This window comes from Ranitomeya variabilis, chromosome 3 (genome assembly GCF_051348905.1).
Source record: "Ranitomeya variabilis isolate aRanVar5 chromosome 3, aRanVar5.hap1, whole genome shotgun sequence".
In the NCBI taxonomy this organism is placed as follows: domain Eukaryota; kingdom Metazoa; phylum Chordata; class Amphibia; order Anura; family Dendrobatidae; genus Ranitomeya; species Ranitomeya variabilis.
This window is the reverse complement of record NC_135234.1, coordinates 20,667,017-20,683,555: the sequence shown is the minus strand read 5'-3', so window position 1 is coordinate 20,683,555 and position 16,539 is coordinate 20,667,017. Positions and strand designations below refer to the sequence as shown.

The window sequence follows — 16,539 nt, the reverse complement described above, 5'->3', positions numbered from 1 at the left end:
GGCCCCATTCCAAGAATGTGGTAGCTCGGCCTCTCAGGTGTTTAGAACAAGTGGTAATGAAAACTGATAACATAAGTATCTGCTGACATATGGAGTAAATACGGTGTCATCCGAGACTAATGGGCCCGGAGCGCCCACTGCAACCAGTCACTGACTCTCTACCTGTCACGTCGGGTGCTATCAAGCTGTGTATTATATCCTTCACTAGTGTTTAATCCCTGGGACTCATTGTGTAACTCCTATTAATGTCCACCATTTAGATTTAAAGGGATTGTTCTACTTTTAAGTTGGAAAAGTTCTGTAACTTTCTAATGTACTTTTGAGTTCCAATCCCTCATGATTTATCAATAGATCTGATAAATTGTCGTGTCTGCAGTCCTATGTAAGATTATTGATGAAACGCTGAGTGATGCCACACGGCAAACTCTGCTCTGCTGTATCTACGCATCCATCCATAGCCGTCGTGTTGAATTCTGATGACTTGCTTGCATGTATTTTAATCTCAGATTGTGATCTATGAAAGTGACCATTTTATCTCCCAGTGACGTCATCCCTTCTTATGTCTTTCTCCCTTAGTTCCCCTTGTGTTGAAAAGCTGCGCAGAGTTTATCGAAGAGCACGGGGTCGTGGATGGTATCTACCGCCTATCAGGAGTCACATCGAATATACAGAAACTAAGGTAACTTCTGCCTTCCTATTTACAAACATCCATTCTTTTTAATGACAAGGAACAAAAGGAAACGATTTACTAAAAAGATGGCGCTGTTGCATTGCTGTCTATGGCAGAACTCGTCCTTCTGCAAAGTGGCGAAAGGTGGTATTGCAACTGGTAAATACAACTTCATGAAAATGTTTAAACAAGGGACATTGACATAGCAACACCTACGTCTTAAAGTCCAGATTATCAGATTAAACTCTTGTTAATCCAGCATGAGATGATTATCAAGGTGTGGGACCATTATCAAAGTCCCAATGGATATGGAATAACTTTATGGTGTTAACGAGCCAATCAGAATACAGCAGGGCACATAATTGGGGTCATAAAAAAACTATCTGTTGCCCATATGAACCAGTCACAGTGCAACTTTTATTTTACCCACCTTTTACAGTTTTTATTTTGGGGCTTTTTTTTTTTCCCTCCTCTCCTTCCAGGAGTAATATCTTTTCACATTTTCTATCCACACAGCCATTTGAGGGCTTGTTTTCTGCAAGGCGAGTTGTAGCTTTGAATGATACCATTCACTTTACCATACAATGAATGGAAAAATGGGGAAAAAAAATCCAAATGGGGGTAAAATGCTTAAAATAAAAATGTAATTCAGCCATTGTTTTTTGGGTTTTGTTTCTACTGTGTTCATTATGCGGTAAAAATGACTTGGTAACGTGACTCTCTAATTCAGTACGATTTACGGTGATACCAAACTTGTCAAGGTTTTTTGATTGCTACATTGGTGAAAGAAACTAAATAAAAATTTGTTAAAAAAAAACAAAACTTTTAGTTTATTTCTGAGACACTTTTTTTTTTTTCCGCCGATGCAGCAGAGTGTAGGATTGTTGTTATGTAGCGAGCTGTTGTTTTTCTTGATATGGTTTTGAAATGTTTTAAGTGCTTTTTTGTTGCATTTTTTCTGGGGAAAAGGTGGGGACCAAAAAATCCGACTCTGGCTTCTTGATTTCTTTTTGTCTTTTATGTGTCGATACAGTTATATGAAAAAGTTTGGGCACCCTTATTAATCTTAAGCTTAATGTTTTATAAAAATTGTTTTTTTTGCAACAGCTATTTCAGTTTCATATATCTAATAACTGTTGGACACAGTAATGTTTCTGCCTTGAAATGAGGTTTATTGTACTAACAGAAAATGTGCAATCTGCATTCAGACAAAATTTGACAGGTGCATAAGTATGGGCACCCTTATCATTTTCTTGTTTTAAATACTCCTACCTACTTTTTACTGACTTACTAAAGCACTTTTTTTGGTTTTGTATCCTCATTGAGCTTTGAACTTCATAGCCAGGTGTATGCAATCATGAGAAAAGCTACTTAAAGTGGCCACTTGCAAGTTGTTCTCCTGTTTGAATCTCCTCTGAAGAGTGGCATCATGGGCTCCTCAAAACAACTGTCAAATGATCTGAAAACAAAGATTATTCAACATAGTTGTTCAGGGGAAGGATACAAAAAGCTGTCTCAGAGATTTAACCTGTCAATTTCCACTGTGAGGAACATAGTAAGGAAATGGAAGAACACAGGTACAGTTCTTGTTAAGGCCAGAAGTGGCAGGCCAAGAAAAACATCAGAAAGGCAGAGAAGAAGAATGGTGAGATCAGTCAAGGACAATCCTCAGACCACCTCCAGAGAGCTGCAGCATCAACTTGCTGCAGATGGTGTCACTGTGCATCGGTCAACTATACAACGCACTTTGCACAAGGAGAAGCTGTATGGGAGAGTGATGCGAAAGAAGCCGTTTCTGCAAGCACGGCACAAACAGAGTCGGCTGAGGTATGCAAAAGCACATTTGGAGAAGCCATTTTCTTTTTGGAAGAAGGTCCTGTGGACTGATGAAACCAAGATTGAGTTGTTTGGTCATACAAAAAGGCATTATGCACGGCGGCAAAAAAACACAGCATTCCAAGAAAAACACTTGCTACCCACAGTAAAATTTGGTGGAGGTTCCATCATGCTTTGGGGCTGTGTGGCCAATACCGGCACCGGTAATCTTGTTAAAGTTGAGGGACGCATGGATTCCTCTCAGTATCAGCAGATTCTTGACAATAATGTTCATTAATCAGTGACAAAGTTGAAGTTACGCAGGGGATGGATCTTTCAGCAAGACAATGATCTAAAACACCGCTCCAAATCTACTCAGGCATTCATGCAGAGGAACAATTACTCTGTTCTGGAATGGCCATCCCAGTCCCCAGACCTGAATATCATTGAACATCTGTGGGATCATTTGAAGAGGGCTGTCCATGCTCAGCGACCATCAAACTTAACTGAACTGGAATTGTTTTGTAAAGAGGAATGGTCAAAAATACCTTCATCCAGGATCCAGGAACTCATTAAAAGCTACAGGAAGCGACTAGAGGCTGTTATTTTTGCAAAAGGAGGATCTACTAAATATTAATGTCACTTTTCTGGTGAGGTGCCCATACTTATGCACCTGTCAAATTTTGTTTGAATGCAGATTGCACATTTTCTGTTAGTACAATAAACCTCATTTCAAGGCAGAAACATTACTGTGTCCAACAGTTATTAGATATATGACACTGAAATAGCTGTTGCAAAAAAAACAATTTTTATAAAACATTAAGCTTAAGATTAATAGGGGTGCCCAAACTTTTTCATATAACTGTATTAACTTAACAAATTCTATACTTTGATACTTGGGACTTTTACAGACGCAGCGAGACCAAATATATTTGTTTATTTATTTTCTTTATTTTTGCTCTAAGAAATGGAAAGGAGGGGCAGGGTTACAACTCTTCTATGTTGTTTACTTTTCTATATTTTTTACTTTTCTATATTTTTTACTTTTATTTATTTTTTATAACTTTTTTTTAGTTTCCGTAAGTGACAGGAACCAGCGATCGGCTGAAAAAAAAAACCTGCGGTTTGCTGATGGATTCCAGGCAGCAACAGATACTTTTATTTTATCTGTATGATATTTTATAAAAGAAAATAAACTAATGACAAAAAAATATATCACCGCGATGCCAGCGACTACAGAACCAGCACTAATCACATCATTAATGAGCCTCCAGTATTATCGGGGTCGGTACTAATCATGTACCATAGCGGATAAGATGTAGGTCAGTCTTCCGCTAATAATAATTGGGTGCGCTCACACAGGACCATCTGCCGGCCCGGTGCCCCGCCGGCCCTGTTTGTCTTCTAATTATCGGATATTAATAACTGCTAATTATCCAGGAGAAGAAATCCTGGAAAATGACCTAAATGTGAATTATTGCTCCAGTTATATCCGCAGCACTACAGTCCCCATCGTGTGAGAGTTGTAGTACTTGTTGGTCTCAGCCGGTGCCGTCTTCTTTTTCAGGCAGGAGTTTGTCTCTGACCAATGCCCGGACCTGACCAGAGAAGTTTACCTCCAGGACATTCACTGTGTGGGGTCGTTGTGCAAGTTGTACTTCCGGGAGCTTCCCAACCCGCTACTCACCTACCAGCTGTACACCAAGTTCACGGTAAGCCTCTGTCTGCTCTGCTGACGTCTGTGTGTCCGGTGAGGGCCCGTCCGAGAAATGGGACATTAAACCCATCCTGAGCACGGGCCGAGACTCCTCTCTAGTAGTTCTAGTTTCTGAATTTTGATTCAACAGAAAAATTAAATCTAAATATTTCCCGGGCCTGCTCAAAAGGTTCCTTAGCATAATATTTTGTTGCACGACTTTTGGATCTATCACTGCAAAGAAATGATACACATACACCTCTTGGCGAGAATTCTGCCCCCGTCTACAGATATTTTGGCTCCTCATGAGCAAATGTCATCTTGTGTCTCTGGTGTGGAGGCGTCTTCTCCAGACTGCAGGTCTCTGCTCCATCCACAGATGTTCAGTACAATTCCGATCAGGGCTCACAGAAGCTTATTCAGAAGAGTCCGATGTTTTGCTCTAAGCCGTTCTTGGATGTTTTTCGCTATTTTGGGTCATTATCCTGTTGGATGACCCATTACCTGCGGCTTGGACCGAGCTTTCTGACACCACCGGAGAGTTGCGGGCGGTTTGGTGGTTATTACAGGGAGTGTCCTCTTTTCTTGGCACCAGGTCAGGTGTATATTAGGGAGTTGGTACTACTATGTTTAGAACATGTTGGCATCTGGTCCGTGCCCATGGCAGGACCCCTCCACCGTGCATCTACTAAACATCACACCCATTTTTATTAGTATTCCCAATGGTCTCCGAGGAGCTGGGTTGTTCAAAATACTACCTACCCCTTTAACTGACATCTGAAATGTTCTGATTTCCAGAGGTTAGTGAGCTTCTCAGTACAGATCCAGTCCAGTGCTTTGGGTCTATTTGCTCAGACCATTGATCCTGTTGCTTCTCCGCTGGCTGCATATATAAGTATATATAGTGTACAGAAAACAAGGGCTCTATGTTTGTTCATCCCTCATATTTCCTTGCAGCTGCTTCACGATACATATTTATAGCTCTGGTATTTAAAGCCACATTTCACGCTGAGACCCCCACTCCGCCTCTTCTTTTTTATGTAAAGATTCTTCGAAAATACCATAGACTTCCGCCATAAACCCACATTTCCCGGTAATGGAGAAGAAGATATATATATATATATATATATATATATATATATATATATATATATATATATATATAGTATCAATTTATTGTTCTCTTCTCAAACAATTACATTTAAAGGTGCGTTACACCTTAACCTATAGTCTGGCATAGACAATTGTGTAATGATGACACTGTCACATTGGTGGGGTCTTTGACTTCCATAGTGCCCCCTTGTGGTGGTAGTTATTACCACCGCGCCATTTACCATGTGGGGCAGGTGAATCTGGTTCTTTGGCTACTTTTCCTAAGCCTAGTATTTAGGAAACATGGTCTTGGCCCCATCTTCCCAGGGGCCCCGCTCTGATAGCCTTAAACCATCCATATACTTCATGGACTGCCATACATCTGAATATCATGTAATACTCAATTTTCTCTGCAAGATCATCACAAATAATTCAGATGATGACTTCATAATGACAATGGATAATTCTCTCCTGGTGTTTGCCAGGTCTCGCTCCTCGGCTCCTGCAGTCTCCCATCCACGAGGTTCCGTCCATCAGTTACGGGTTATTCATCTACATTGGGCTGTGTAAATGTTACAGACTGGAGCGTATCTGTGACAGAACGGGGCAGATCCATCCCCACCAGTGTTTATGCTCCACATTCAGAACATTCCTGGTTTCTCCCTTTTCCATCTTGCCCTGAAGTCTTTGCCAGCTTGGCGCGCCACCGTGTATATCTGTCTCTGGTTACACGGTCCAAGACACACTCATAAATAATCTGCCCATTACTGATTAACGACCCCACAGCCTTCATTATAGAGGAAACATAACTCATATATTCACACACAGCAGCCATAATGATACATTCTACATGCACAACATACACTACATACACAACATAAACTAAATACATACACAACACACACTACACACACAACATAAACTAAATATATACACAACACACACTACATACACAACATACACTAAATACATACACAACATACACTACATACACAACATAAACTAAATACATACACAACACACACTACATACACAACATACACTAAATACATACACAACATACACTAAATACATACACAGCGTACACACACAACATACACTAAATACATACACAGCGTACACACACAACATACACTAAATACATACACAACATACACTACATACACAACATACACTAAATACATACACAACACACACTACATACACAACATACACTAAATACATACACAACACACACTACATACACTAAATACATACACAACACACACTACATACACAACATACACTAAATACATACACAGCGTACACACACAACACACACTAAATACATACACAACATAAACTACATACACAACATACACTAAATACACACACAACATACACTAAATACATACACAGCGTATACACACACTAAATACGTACACAACACACACTGCATACACAACATACACTAAATACATACAGTGTACACACACACATAACACACAAAATACATACAGAGAGTACATACACAATACACACTAAATACATACACAGCGTACACACACAACACACACTAAATACATACACAACACACACTACATACACAACATACACTAAATACATACACAACATACACTAAATACATACACAACACACACTAAATACATACACAACACACACTAAATACATACACAACATACACTAAATACATACACAGCGTATACACACACTAAATACATACACAACACACACACTACACAACACAAACTAAATACATACACAGCGTACACACACAACACACACTAAATACATACACAACACACACTACATACACAACATACACTAAATACATACACAACATACACTAAATACATACACAGCGTATACACACACTAAATACATACACAACACACACTACATACACAACACAAACTAAATACATACACAGCGTACACACACAACACACAAAATACATACAGAGAGTACATACACAATACACACTAAATACATACACAGCGTACATACAACATACACACAAAATACATACAGAGTGTACATACACCACACACACTATATACAAACACAACACAGTGTACAGACACACTACATACATACAGTGTACATATACCACACTCTATATACATACACAGCGTACATACACAATACACACTAAATACATACACAGCATGCATACACCACGCACACTATATACAAACTCAACACAGTGTACATACACTACATACATACACAGCATATATAGACCACACTCTATATACATACACAGTGTACTTGCACAATACACACTAAATACATAAGCATAGTGCATACACAATACACACCTAGTACATACACGTTACACACTGTAAATACATACACAATACATACGACACACAGTAACGCTAAATGTATACACATTACACACTAATTACATACACATAGTACATGCACAATAAACACTACATACATGTAAAATACATATGCGTTGTACATACACAGTGAATACATACACATACACAATACACACAACACACACTCAATACATACACAATACACACTGAGAATAGATAAATAAAGAAAAAAGAAGGCATGCTAGCTCAAGGACCATCAAAGATAAAATGAAAAAAATATATTTATTGACAGAACAAACCAAAGCAAAAAGCATTAAATTAGAGCAATCCAGTCCTGAATCTGTCCCTGTGCCCATTGGAAAGTGCTTGTAGCCAGCGGCCTAGAGAGTGCCCTTGTTTGCGCCATCTTTGTACTCCCATGAAGGCCATCCGCAGGCTGCTCTTTATACGAGATGATCATTTCTCCAAGATACTACAATACTGCGGGACTGCAGTGTATAGTACACGTTATCCAACCGTCACCGGTCCTGCAAGAGGACTACAAAAGTTCAGAATTTTTTTTAAATCGTTAACTTTTACAAATATCTAACCAAATTTGTTATCGCGGCAATCTTACTGTCCGGAAGAATCATGCAGCCAAGTCGTTCCTACCACACAATTAACCCCATAAAAACAAAAGCCAGAAACCATGTGATTTTTTTTTCTTTTTTTTATATATTTTGATTTTTTTCCCTTTTTTTTCAGCACAATAAGTGTTAAAGTGAACGCTGTCATTCACAACTACAAAAAGTCTAATAAAAAAAAACTTCATCCAACAATTGGGGACCAAAAAAAAGAATGGCAGGACACATCGAATGCACAAAAATGAAAATTTTCCTGGTCGTAAAGGGGTTAAAGGGAGACTGTTACACAATGAATCGTGTTTGTTACTTTGTTTATTCCTGTGGATACATAATACAGAACTTCGTTCTTATAGTAGAATTTTTCGCGCATTTCCTCGTTGGTTCAGTTCTGCCAGGTGAGCGTGACCCCCACGTCAGCGTCCCGCCATGAGACGTGGCCCCGACCGTGGACTCTTGGCAGCGCTGTGCGTGGTTGGCACATTATTATGTCTCACACTAAACCTTCGTTGCGGTTGCTCGAGACGTTTCGTTTCTCCAGAAAACTTGAGAATCTTCCGAGTATTTCTGAAAACAATTGTCCTGATTTTCTAACACCAGAAAAATAAACACACAGTAAATGCCTCTGGCCTCGATCCCCGACTGCCGAGAGTGTGGCGAGCGTAATGGGGATTACATCAAATCAACAGTTAAAGGGGAAATTACAAAACCAGTCGGGTAAGACCCACTGTAGCATAAAAAGGATCATAATAAAGTTTCACTTAAAGGGATTGTCCACTTCTTTAAAACACATTCCCAAAAAAATACCAAAACAAATCTCAGCGACCAGATCATCTCCGCCCCTCTGTATACCGCAATCTTCTCCCCCAGACTCAATGGTGGCCCACTGGCATGCCAGTCCGGCACGGTGACTATCGCCTTCTTGGTATCAACCTTTGTTCCTTTCCACCATTCAGCTCTGTTCTTGAAAGCCCATCTCAGGTGACTTTTCAGAATAAGCTGCCGTGTTTGCTCATGAGGGATAATGCTTTTTCTGACTTGTTTCCTGCATTTTACACCACTTTTCCCCTCTAGCTCTAATTTTCAGTTGTCTCTTGGGGAAACTGATGTCTCCCATGCACAGCACACACAGACATGAGGGATCCTTGCTCTCCTATCTCTATATATTTCATATTCAGAAGCATTCAGCAGCATGGAGGACATTATACAGGGGTACTGAGAACTGTAGCTGTGAATCCATCTTTGGGGTGAGCTAAAACACTTACTAGAAAGCGCCAGAACAATATCTTATTCACTATGCTCCTCCTCTTCTTCATAGACTTCCACAAGCAGCTGTAACCTGATCCCTTAGTGAGAAACATTTGGTAGTGAGCCAGTGAGGTTCTAAGAACGCGAGATGTAAACGGGGAGCAACACAAAATGTTTGATACCAGCAGAAAGTGCCTAAGCTCATAATCTACAGGGCTATGGGTGACACCAGTCTCATATCCTTATATTCATTCCGCTTGCCTCTATTTCTTGGACTTTTTCAATCCGTATGTCCATAAGACCAGTGAGACGCTCAGGTTCAACCATTTCTTGCACTTCTTGACATTTGGGCTTCTGAAGTCGTTCCTGTGATCTCACTATTGATCATTATATAATAAATATTCGTGAATGAAAGCGAAAATGTTTTCATTCTCTGACAGTAAGTAGAGATCTTGACAATGAGTGTAACCCAAGCCGAAAATATATAACCATGACATATGTTAGACCAACATTATTGTGCTGTTGTAATCGGGTAACCTGCATGATAGCAATGCCCCTTACTCTGGGGGTGGGACGAAGCTAGACGCGAAACGCGCGTTGGGGTGCTGGGCATTGTGGTTTACAAAAATATAAGTGGTTAATTATTTTCTTTACTGCATTATGTGGCAGTATTAGTCTGAAATAAACTTGGACAGACCCTGTAGAACAGCTTTGAATCTGCATTAAAGGGGTAGATTTTTGCTACATAAGTAACAAACGTTTCATCGGCAGCGGCCGCTGCAAGGAAAGTGTAATATTACACGGAGCTCTATAGGAATCCATATGGGAAGAAAGATTCATAAGAGGAGGGGGATCCATAGGAGGAGAATGATCCAGATGGCAAGGGGATCCTATATGGGGATGGGAATCCATATGGGGAATCCATATAGGGAGGGAGATCTATATGGAGAAAGGGATGCATATGGCAAGGGGGATCCTATATTTGGGTATCCATATTGGAGGAATCCATATAAGGACAGAGATACATAGCACAGGGGGATTCATTTGGAGAAGGGAATCCACATGGGAAAGGGGATCGCATATGGGAAGAAGAAACCTATATGGGAGTGGAATCCATATGGGGAGCGAGATTCATATGCTAAGAGGGTCCATTTAGGGAGGGAGTTCCATTTGGGGACGGGGATCAATTTGGGGAGAGGGATTCATGTGGATAGAGGAATCTCTGTTGTGAATTCCGCTCTTGGGCTCCCTCCGGTGGTTGTAAGTGGCACTTTTGTGAGTTCTGCTCTTGGGCTCCCTCCGGTGGTTTTAAGTGGAACTGCTGCTTCTTGGATTTAGTAGTCAGCAGCTGCTTCCACTGATCGTCTTTCTGGCTCGGCTATTTATCCTGGCTCTATCCTTCAGCCAGTGACAGTTGTCAATGGTTCCTGGTTGGATTCACATCTCTCTTGGATTTCCCTGATATTCTGTCCAGTTCAGCAAAGATAAGTCCTTGCTTTGTTCTTTTGCAGTCCACTTTTTGTGGACTTAATCGTTCAGCACTTTCTATGTTTTTTCTAGTCCAGCTTGTCAGTATGGATTTATTCAGTTAAGCTGGAAGCTCTGGGAAGCAGATTTACCCTCCACACCTTTAGTCAGGTGTGGAGATTTTTGTAAACTCTGTGGTGGATTTTTCTAGTTTTTTAATACTGACCGCACAGTATTCTGTCCTGTTCTATCTATCTAGCTAGAGTGGCCTCCTTTTGCTACATCCAGGTTTCATTCTGTGTATGTCATTTCCCTCTCCACTCACAGTCAATATTTGTGGGGGGCTGTCTGTCCTTTGGGAATTTTCTCTGAGGCAAGATAGCTTTCCAGTTTCTATCTTTAGGGGTAGTTAGTCCTCCGGCTGTGACAAGGTGTCTAGGGAGTGACAGGAACATCCCACGGCTACTTCTAGTGTTGTGTTAAGATCAGGAACTGCGGTCAGTACAGGTACCACCTCCTCCAGAGCACGTCCCATGTTGCTCCTAAACCACCAGTTCATAACAAATCTCTATGGGGAAGGGGATCTATATGGGGGAGAGAATCCATAGGATCTGTTTGGGGAGGATTCATATGAAAAATGGGGATCCATATGGAAAGAAGACGAATCTATATGGGGAGGGGATCTATATGGAGAGAGGGGTCTTATATAGGAAAGGAATCCATATGAGGGTGGATCCATATGGGTAAGGGGGGATCCATATGGGGAGGGGGATCCATATGGAGGAGAGGAATCCATATAGCAAGGGGGATCCATATACATTAGCAAAAGAACAGCCTGGAATTGCTACTATGTAGAAACGTTACTGTAACAGTGAGGACAATGAACCTGAGAACCGTCGCTACTTCATGGACTCTTCTTAGGTTTTCAAGACGTTTTCCTTTTATATTTGCGATAAGAAGTCTCTGGTATTTTCTATCAAGCTCGGTATCCAGTATTGAGTGCCGCTCGTCTAATCTGTGAGGAATCAAATCAAGAAGAAAGAAGGAAAAGAGTAAGACGGCGCCTGATGGATCTTCTGCTCGCTAACATGCTTACTATGCCAAACTTAAAGGTCAGACGCGTCAGACTTCACAGAATCCCGCAGATAAAAGCGGAAAAAAAGCCGGAGTGAATTTATGACGATATCTGCGACTGACCTGACAGAACCTCGGCTTTTATGTTGTCGAATGAAACATTTATTTTTGCTTAAAAAAAATATGTGAACCAAAGCACAAACTGCAGCGACAGGATACATCGCCGTATGGAGAATAAAACTCCCATTTGCAAAGCAATCTATTCAGGTCAGGCTTTAATGGAGAGGCAACGGAGATAAAGGAGCGAACGCGTTTTATAGACTAAATGGAAAAAGTTATTAACTTACAAAAAAAAAACAGAAACATGTCAGCAAATGTGTCCCATAACTGTGACTGCGTACTGTTATACTGCGGGAGGTAGTAATCTAGTGACTTTACTGGCACTCGTTTATTATTAATTTTATAGGGGCTACCCAGAATTTTATTGTTACGTATGGCGTCTCCAGGGAAGGGGCATTCACCCTCCGCCCCCTCACACAGAATATCCTAGGGCATCCTGGGACAAAGAGCTTACACTCCTTGAAGTACAGTTACATAGTTGACATATGGGCTAAAAGGAAATTCGTAATAGCTAAGAAGTGACAAAACTAATTAAAACTCCTTTTAAAATCAGAGACTTTGAGACACAGTTCACTGTGGGTTCTGTCCGTTTTCTTGGAGTACCTCCCTCTGCTAAGCTCTGAGCCATTGCTGTGACATCAGGGTTAGTAAGTTTCGTTGGTCTGTCTTTGTTTTGTCCCTTTTGTAAAATCTTAGGCACGGTATATGTTTTATAAACACTGCCTATCTTTATGGATTAGATATAAAATGTAATAGATCTGTTCCTTTTGTTCTGTTAGCCGCACCCCAAAGCCATAAGCTACCTGTCATTGATCCAATCGGCCTGTAAACAATAGGTGGTGGCAGCTAATCATTTTTGGGTTATTTTTATTGGATATATTCCATGCATTGGAATCTGTTGTATATATAGTTAGTTTCCTAATAACTGGCCTAGTAGTGGAAACAACCACAGCTTCCTTCATTAATCGTTGGTCAATTGTGTAATTGTCCAGACAATAGGGGGCAGCAGAGGGCTGTTCGTGACAAAAGGGTAGCAGGGTGGTTCAGCGTGACCTCCCCAGCTGTAATCAATAACAGTTTTCATTGTTTGGAGTTTGCGCAAGATGTTTGACCCCCACCATTTAGCACAATGAAGGTGCCCTACACATATTGTTATGCACACGTGGTAATAAACACGGGGGTGAAGGATTTAGATAAGAAAATCTGGATAAACCTCACCCGGTTCCAGTACAGACTAAAGTATCCAGAAACGCAGATTCAGCGCAACCTTGATAAACTATGAGAGTAAAACTAGAGAAGACAGCTCAGACCTGGCTCCCTGTGAGGCCGTCGAGTGTATCATGCACCTCCTAAGGAACCGATGAGGAGTGCAGCGCCAGAAAGAAACCAAAGCAGTACACTTATCTAGCCTAGATACTCAGCAGTAGGACTAGTACTCCCAGCAAGATCCACTAAAGACTATCACCAGCAGAGAAGACCAGCAAGGGGAAGGTTTAAATGGTAGCACCTGCATTGAGATAGGACAGGCTAGTTAACAAATGAAAAATGCCTGCTGACCGAAAGGACTGGACAAAGGCAAAAGGTAATCAGCATCCGGACAGCGACAGAACCTGCTGTGGCTCAGTGGCTCAGCGGACAGAGATGCGGACAATAGAGCACATGACCGCCAGATTGACTCTCGAGGCATGATAAATAGAACACATACATGATTTTTTTCTGCTAGTAGCAAGGCATTTGATAAAACATGGCATGGTTTTTGAGGCAAAGATGGATCAAATATGCTTCTGGTAAGTTGTACGGAGACCTGAATCAGCAAAAACAAAATCAAGAATATGGGGAAAAAAGTGATACCGAGTACAACTAAGTATGAAGTGTTCATACAGTATATCAAAGAGGGGCTACAGGATTGGTTTGGTGTTGAGACTCCAATAGCTATGTATCTGGTTTCAGCCTTGTAAACTTTGGCATATCTGTCTATAGGCGCCGTGAGGAATTAGTAAAATCTGGGGACTCCGAAGCTCTTCCATCATCTAGAAATTCACACTGGATCGTGTTCTTCAAGGTAATTCTAGCCAAGACAAGTGGAAGATTTAGACATTTTTGAGGATCTTAGTAGGCACCATGCGTGCTCTATTGGGACCTAAAAGTAAGCTGGACTTAGCCACATTTGGTTTGCTTGGAAATAAAGATCATCAAAAGCATTCTACTAAAAAAATGGTGATGACCACCTCTCCTTTGATGAACTTCAACAGATTTGAAGGCTCATTGGGCTTGTAAGCCACAAATTGATCTGGGGCAACCTTATCTACTCTTCATGAAGGAGTAGACAGGGGCCAAGTCAGTGGAGCTGGCCCTGGCACATTGGCATTGCCTGGTATCCTATCTACATCCTACTAGACACATGACAATAGCTACCTGCCTGGAAACAAAGTTCATCGAAAGTCCATTTCTATGAAAAAAAAAATGATGTCCACCTCTCCTTTGATTAACTTTGACAGATTTTCAGGCTCATTAAGCTTGAAAGCCACAAAGAGATCTGAGGCAACCTTATCTATTCTTGACGGTGGAGTAGGCAGGGACCAACTCGGACTGTTACCCATATACTCTATGTCTGGAGCTGAGCTTGGCCACCTTGGTATTGCTTGGTATCTAATCTTTTTCCTACTGGAAAAATGTGCACGGCCAACCCTCCTTTGATAGACTTCACAGATTCTAGTGCCCATTGGGCTTGGAAGCCACAAAGAGGTCTGAAGCTACCTTATACATGCATTATGGTGGAGTAGACAGCGGCTACTCTGTGTGTGGAGCTGACCCTGGTCACATTGACATTGCCTGGTATCAAATTTCATTCCTACTGGTGAAATGGCCATGACCAACTTTGATAAACTGCAGCAGATTCTAGAGCCCATTGGGCATTGAAGCCTTAAACAGATCAGATCAACCTTATTCAAGCTTGACAGTAGAGTAGACAGGGGCCAACTCGGATTCTGTTACTCACATACCCCTGGCACATTGACATTACCAGGTATCAAGTAGCATTTCTACTGAAGAAATGGCGATGGCCAACTCTGCTTTGGTAAATCTCGGCAGATTTTAGGGCCATTTGGGTTTGGAACCTATAAAGTGTTCTGGGGCAACCTTTTTTTCTTAACGGTGGAGTAGACAGAGGCCAAGTCAGACTGTTACCCATATACCTTGTTTAAAGCCGGTCCTGGCCACATTGGAATTATCAAATCTCATTACTACCGGAAAAAATGGCCGCGGCCAACTCTCTTTGATAAACTTCAGCAGATTCTACAGTCTGCTGGGTTTGGAAGACACAAAGAGGACCGATGAAACCTAATCTATGCTTGATGGTGGAATTGACAGGGAACAGCCAGTGTTGTGAATTCTGTTCTCGAACTCCCTCCGGTGGTTATGAATGGTACTTCGGCGAGTTCTGTCCATGGACTCCCTCTGGTGGCTGTGAGTGGAGCTGCTGGTTCTGAGGTTCTGTCCTCAGCTGACCTCATTTAGTCCTAGGCTGGCTGATCTATTTAACTCCACTTGGATCGTTACTTGATGCCAGCTGTCAATGTCCTAGTACTGGTTCAGTTTGCTCTTGGATCTTTTAGATGACCTGTCTACTCCAGCAAAAGCTAAGTCCCTGCTAGCTTATTTGTTTACCACTGTTTTTTTGTCCAGCTTACTATCATGATTCTGCCTGGCTAGCTGGAAGCTCTGGGATGCAGAGTGGCACCTCCATGCCGTGGTTTTTTGGTAGTTTTTTATGCTGACCGCAAAGATACCTTTTCTATCCTCAAGTCTGTTTAGTTAAGTCTGGCCTCCTTTGCTGAAACCTATTTCATTCCTGTGTTTGTGACTTCCATCTTAACTCACAGTCAATACGTGTGGGGGGCTGCCTATTTCTTTGGGGAATTTCTCTGAGGCAAGTCAGGCTTTATTTTCTATCTTTAGGGGTAGTTAGCTCTTAGGCTGTGAAGAGGCGTCTAGGCAGAGTCAGGTACGCTCCACGGCTATTTCTAGTTGTTGTGATAGGATTAGGGGTTGCGGTTAGCAGAGCTCCCACTTCCCAGAGCTTGTCCTGTATTACTAGTTTGCTCATCAGGTCATTCCTAGTGCTCCTAACCACCAGGTCATCATAACAAGCCAGACAGTGACCCATATACTTTTTGTTGGGAACTGGCACAGGGCACATTGGCATTGCCTGGTATCAAATCTTGTTCCTACAGGAGAATTTAATTTTTAAAGCCTATAAATGTTCACAAAACCATTGGGTTCAGGTTTCTATGTTTTGAATATCCTCTCGTGGGTTCCCATAATTCTCTAAAATTGAGGCATATGTGTAGCTACCTCTTTATCAGAACCTTTTGTGAGGAGGACACCATTCCAAATTTTGCTTCTAGG

At 41.4% G+C, this 16,539-nt stretch overlaps 1 protein-coding gene across 1 annotated transcript in view; it reads left to right on the top strand.

The window, feature by feature from the left end:
- The window catches only part of ARHGAP31 (Rho GTPase activating protein 31), a 189,270-nt gene that overhangs the window by 103,121 nt on the left and 69,610 nt on the right, over positions 1-16,539 (top strand). Inside the window, exons 2-3 of the mRNA XM_077293721.1 lie at positions 577-679; positions 4,053-4,197. Of these exons, the coding sequence (XP_077149836.1) occupies positions 577-679; positions 4,053-4,197 (248 nt within the window). The remainder of the gene's footprint in view (positions 1-576; positions 680-4,052; positions 4,198-16,539) is intronic.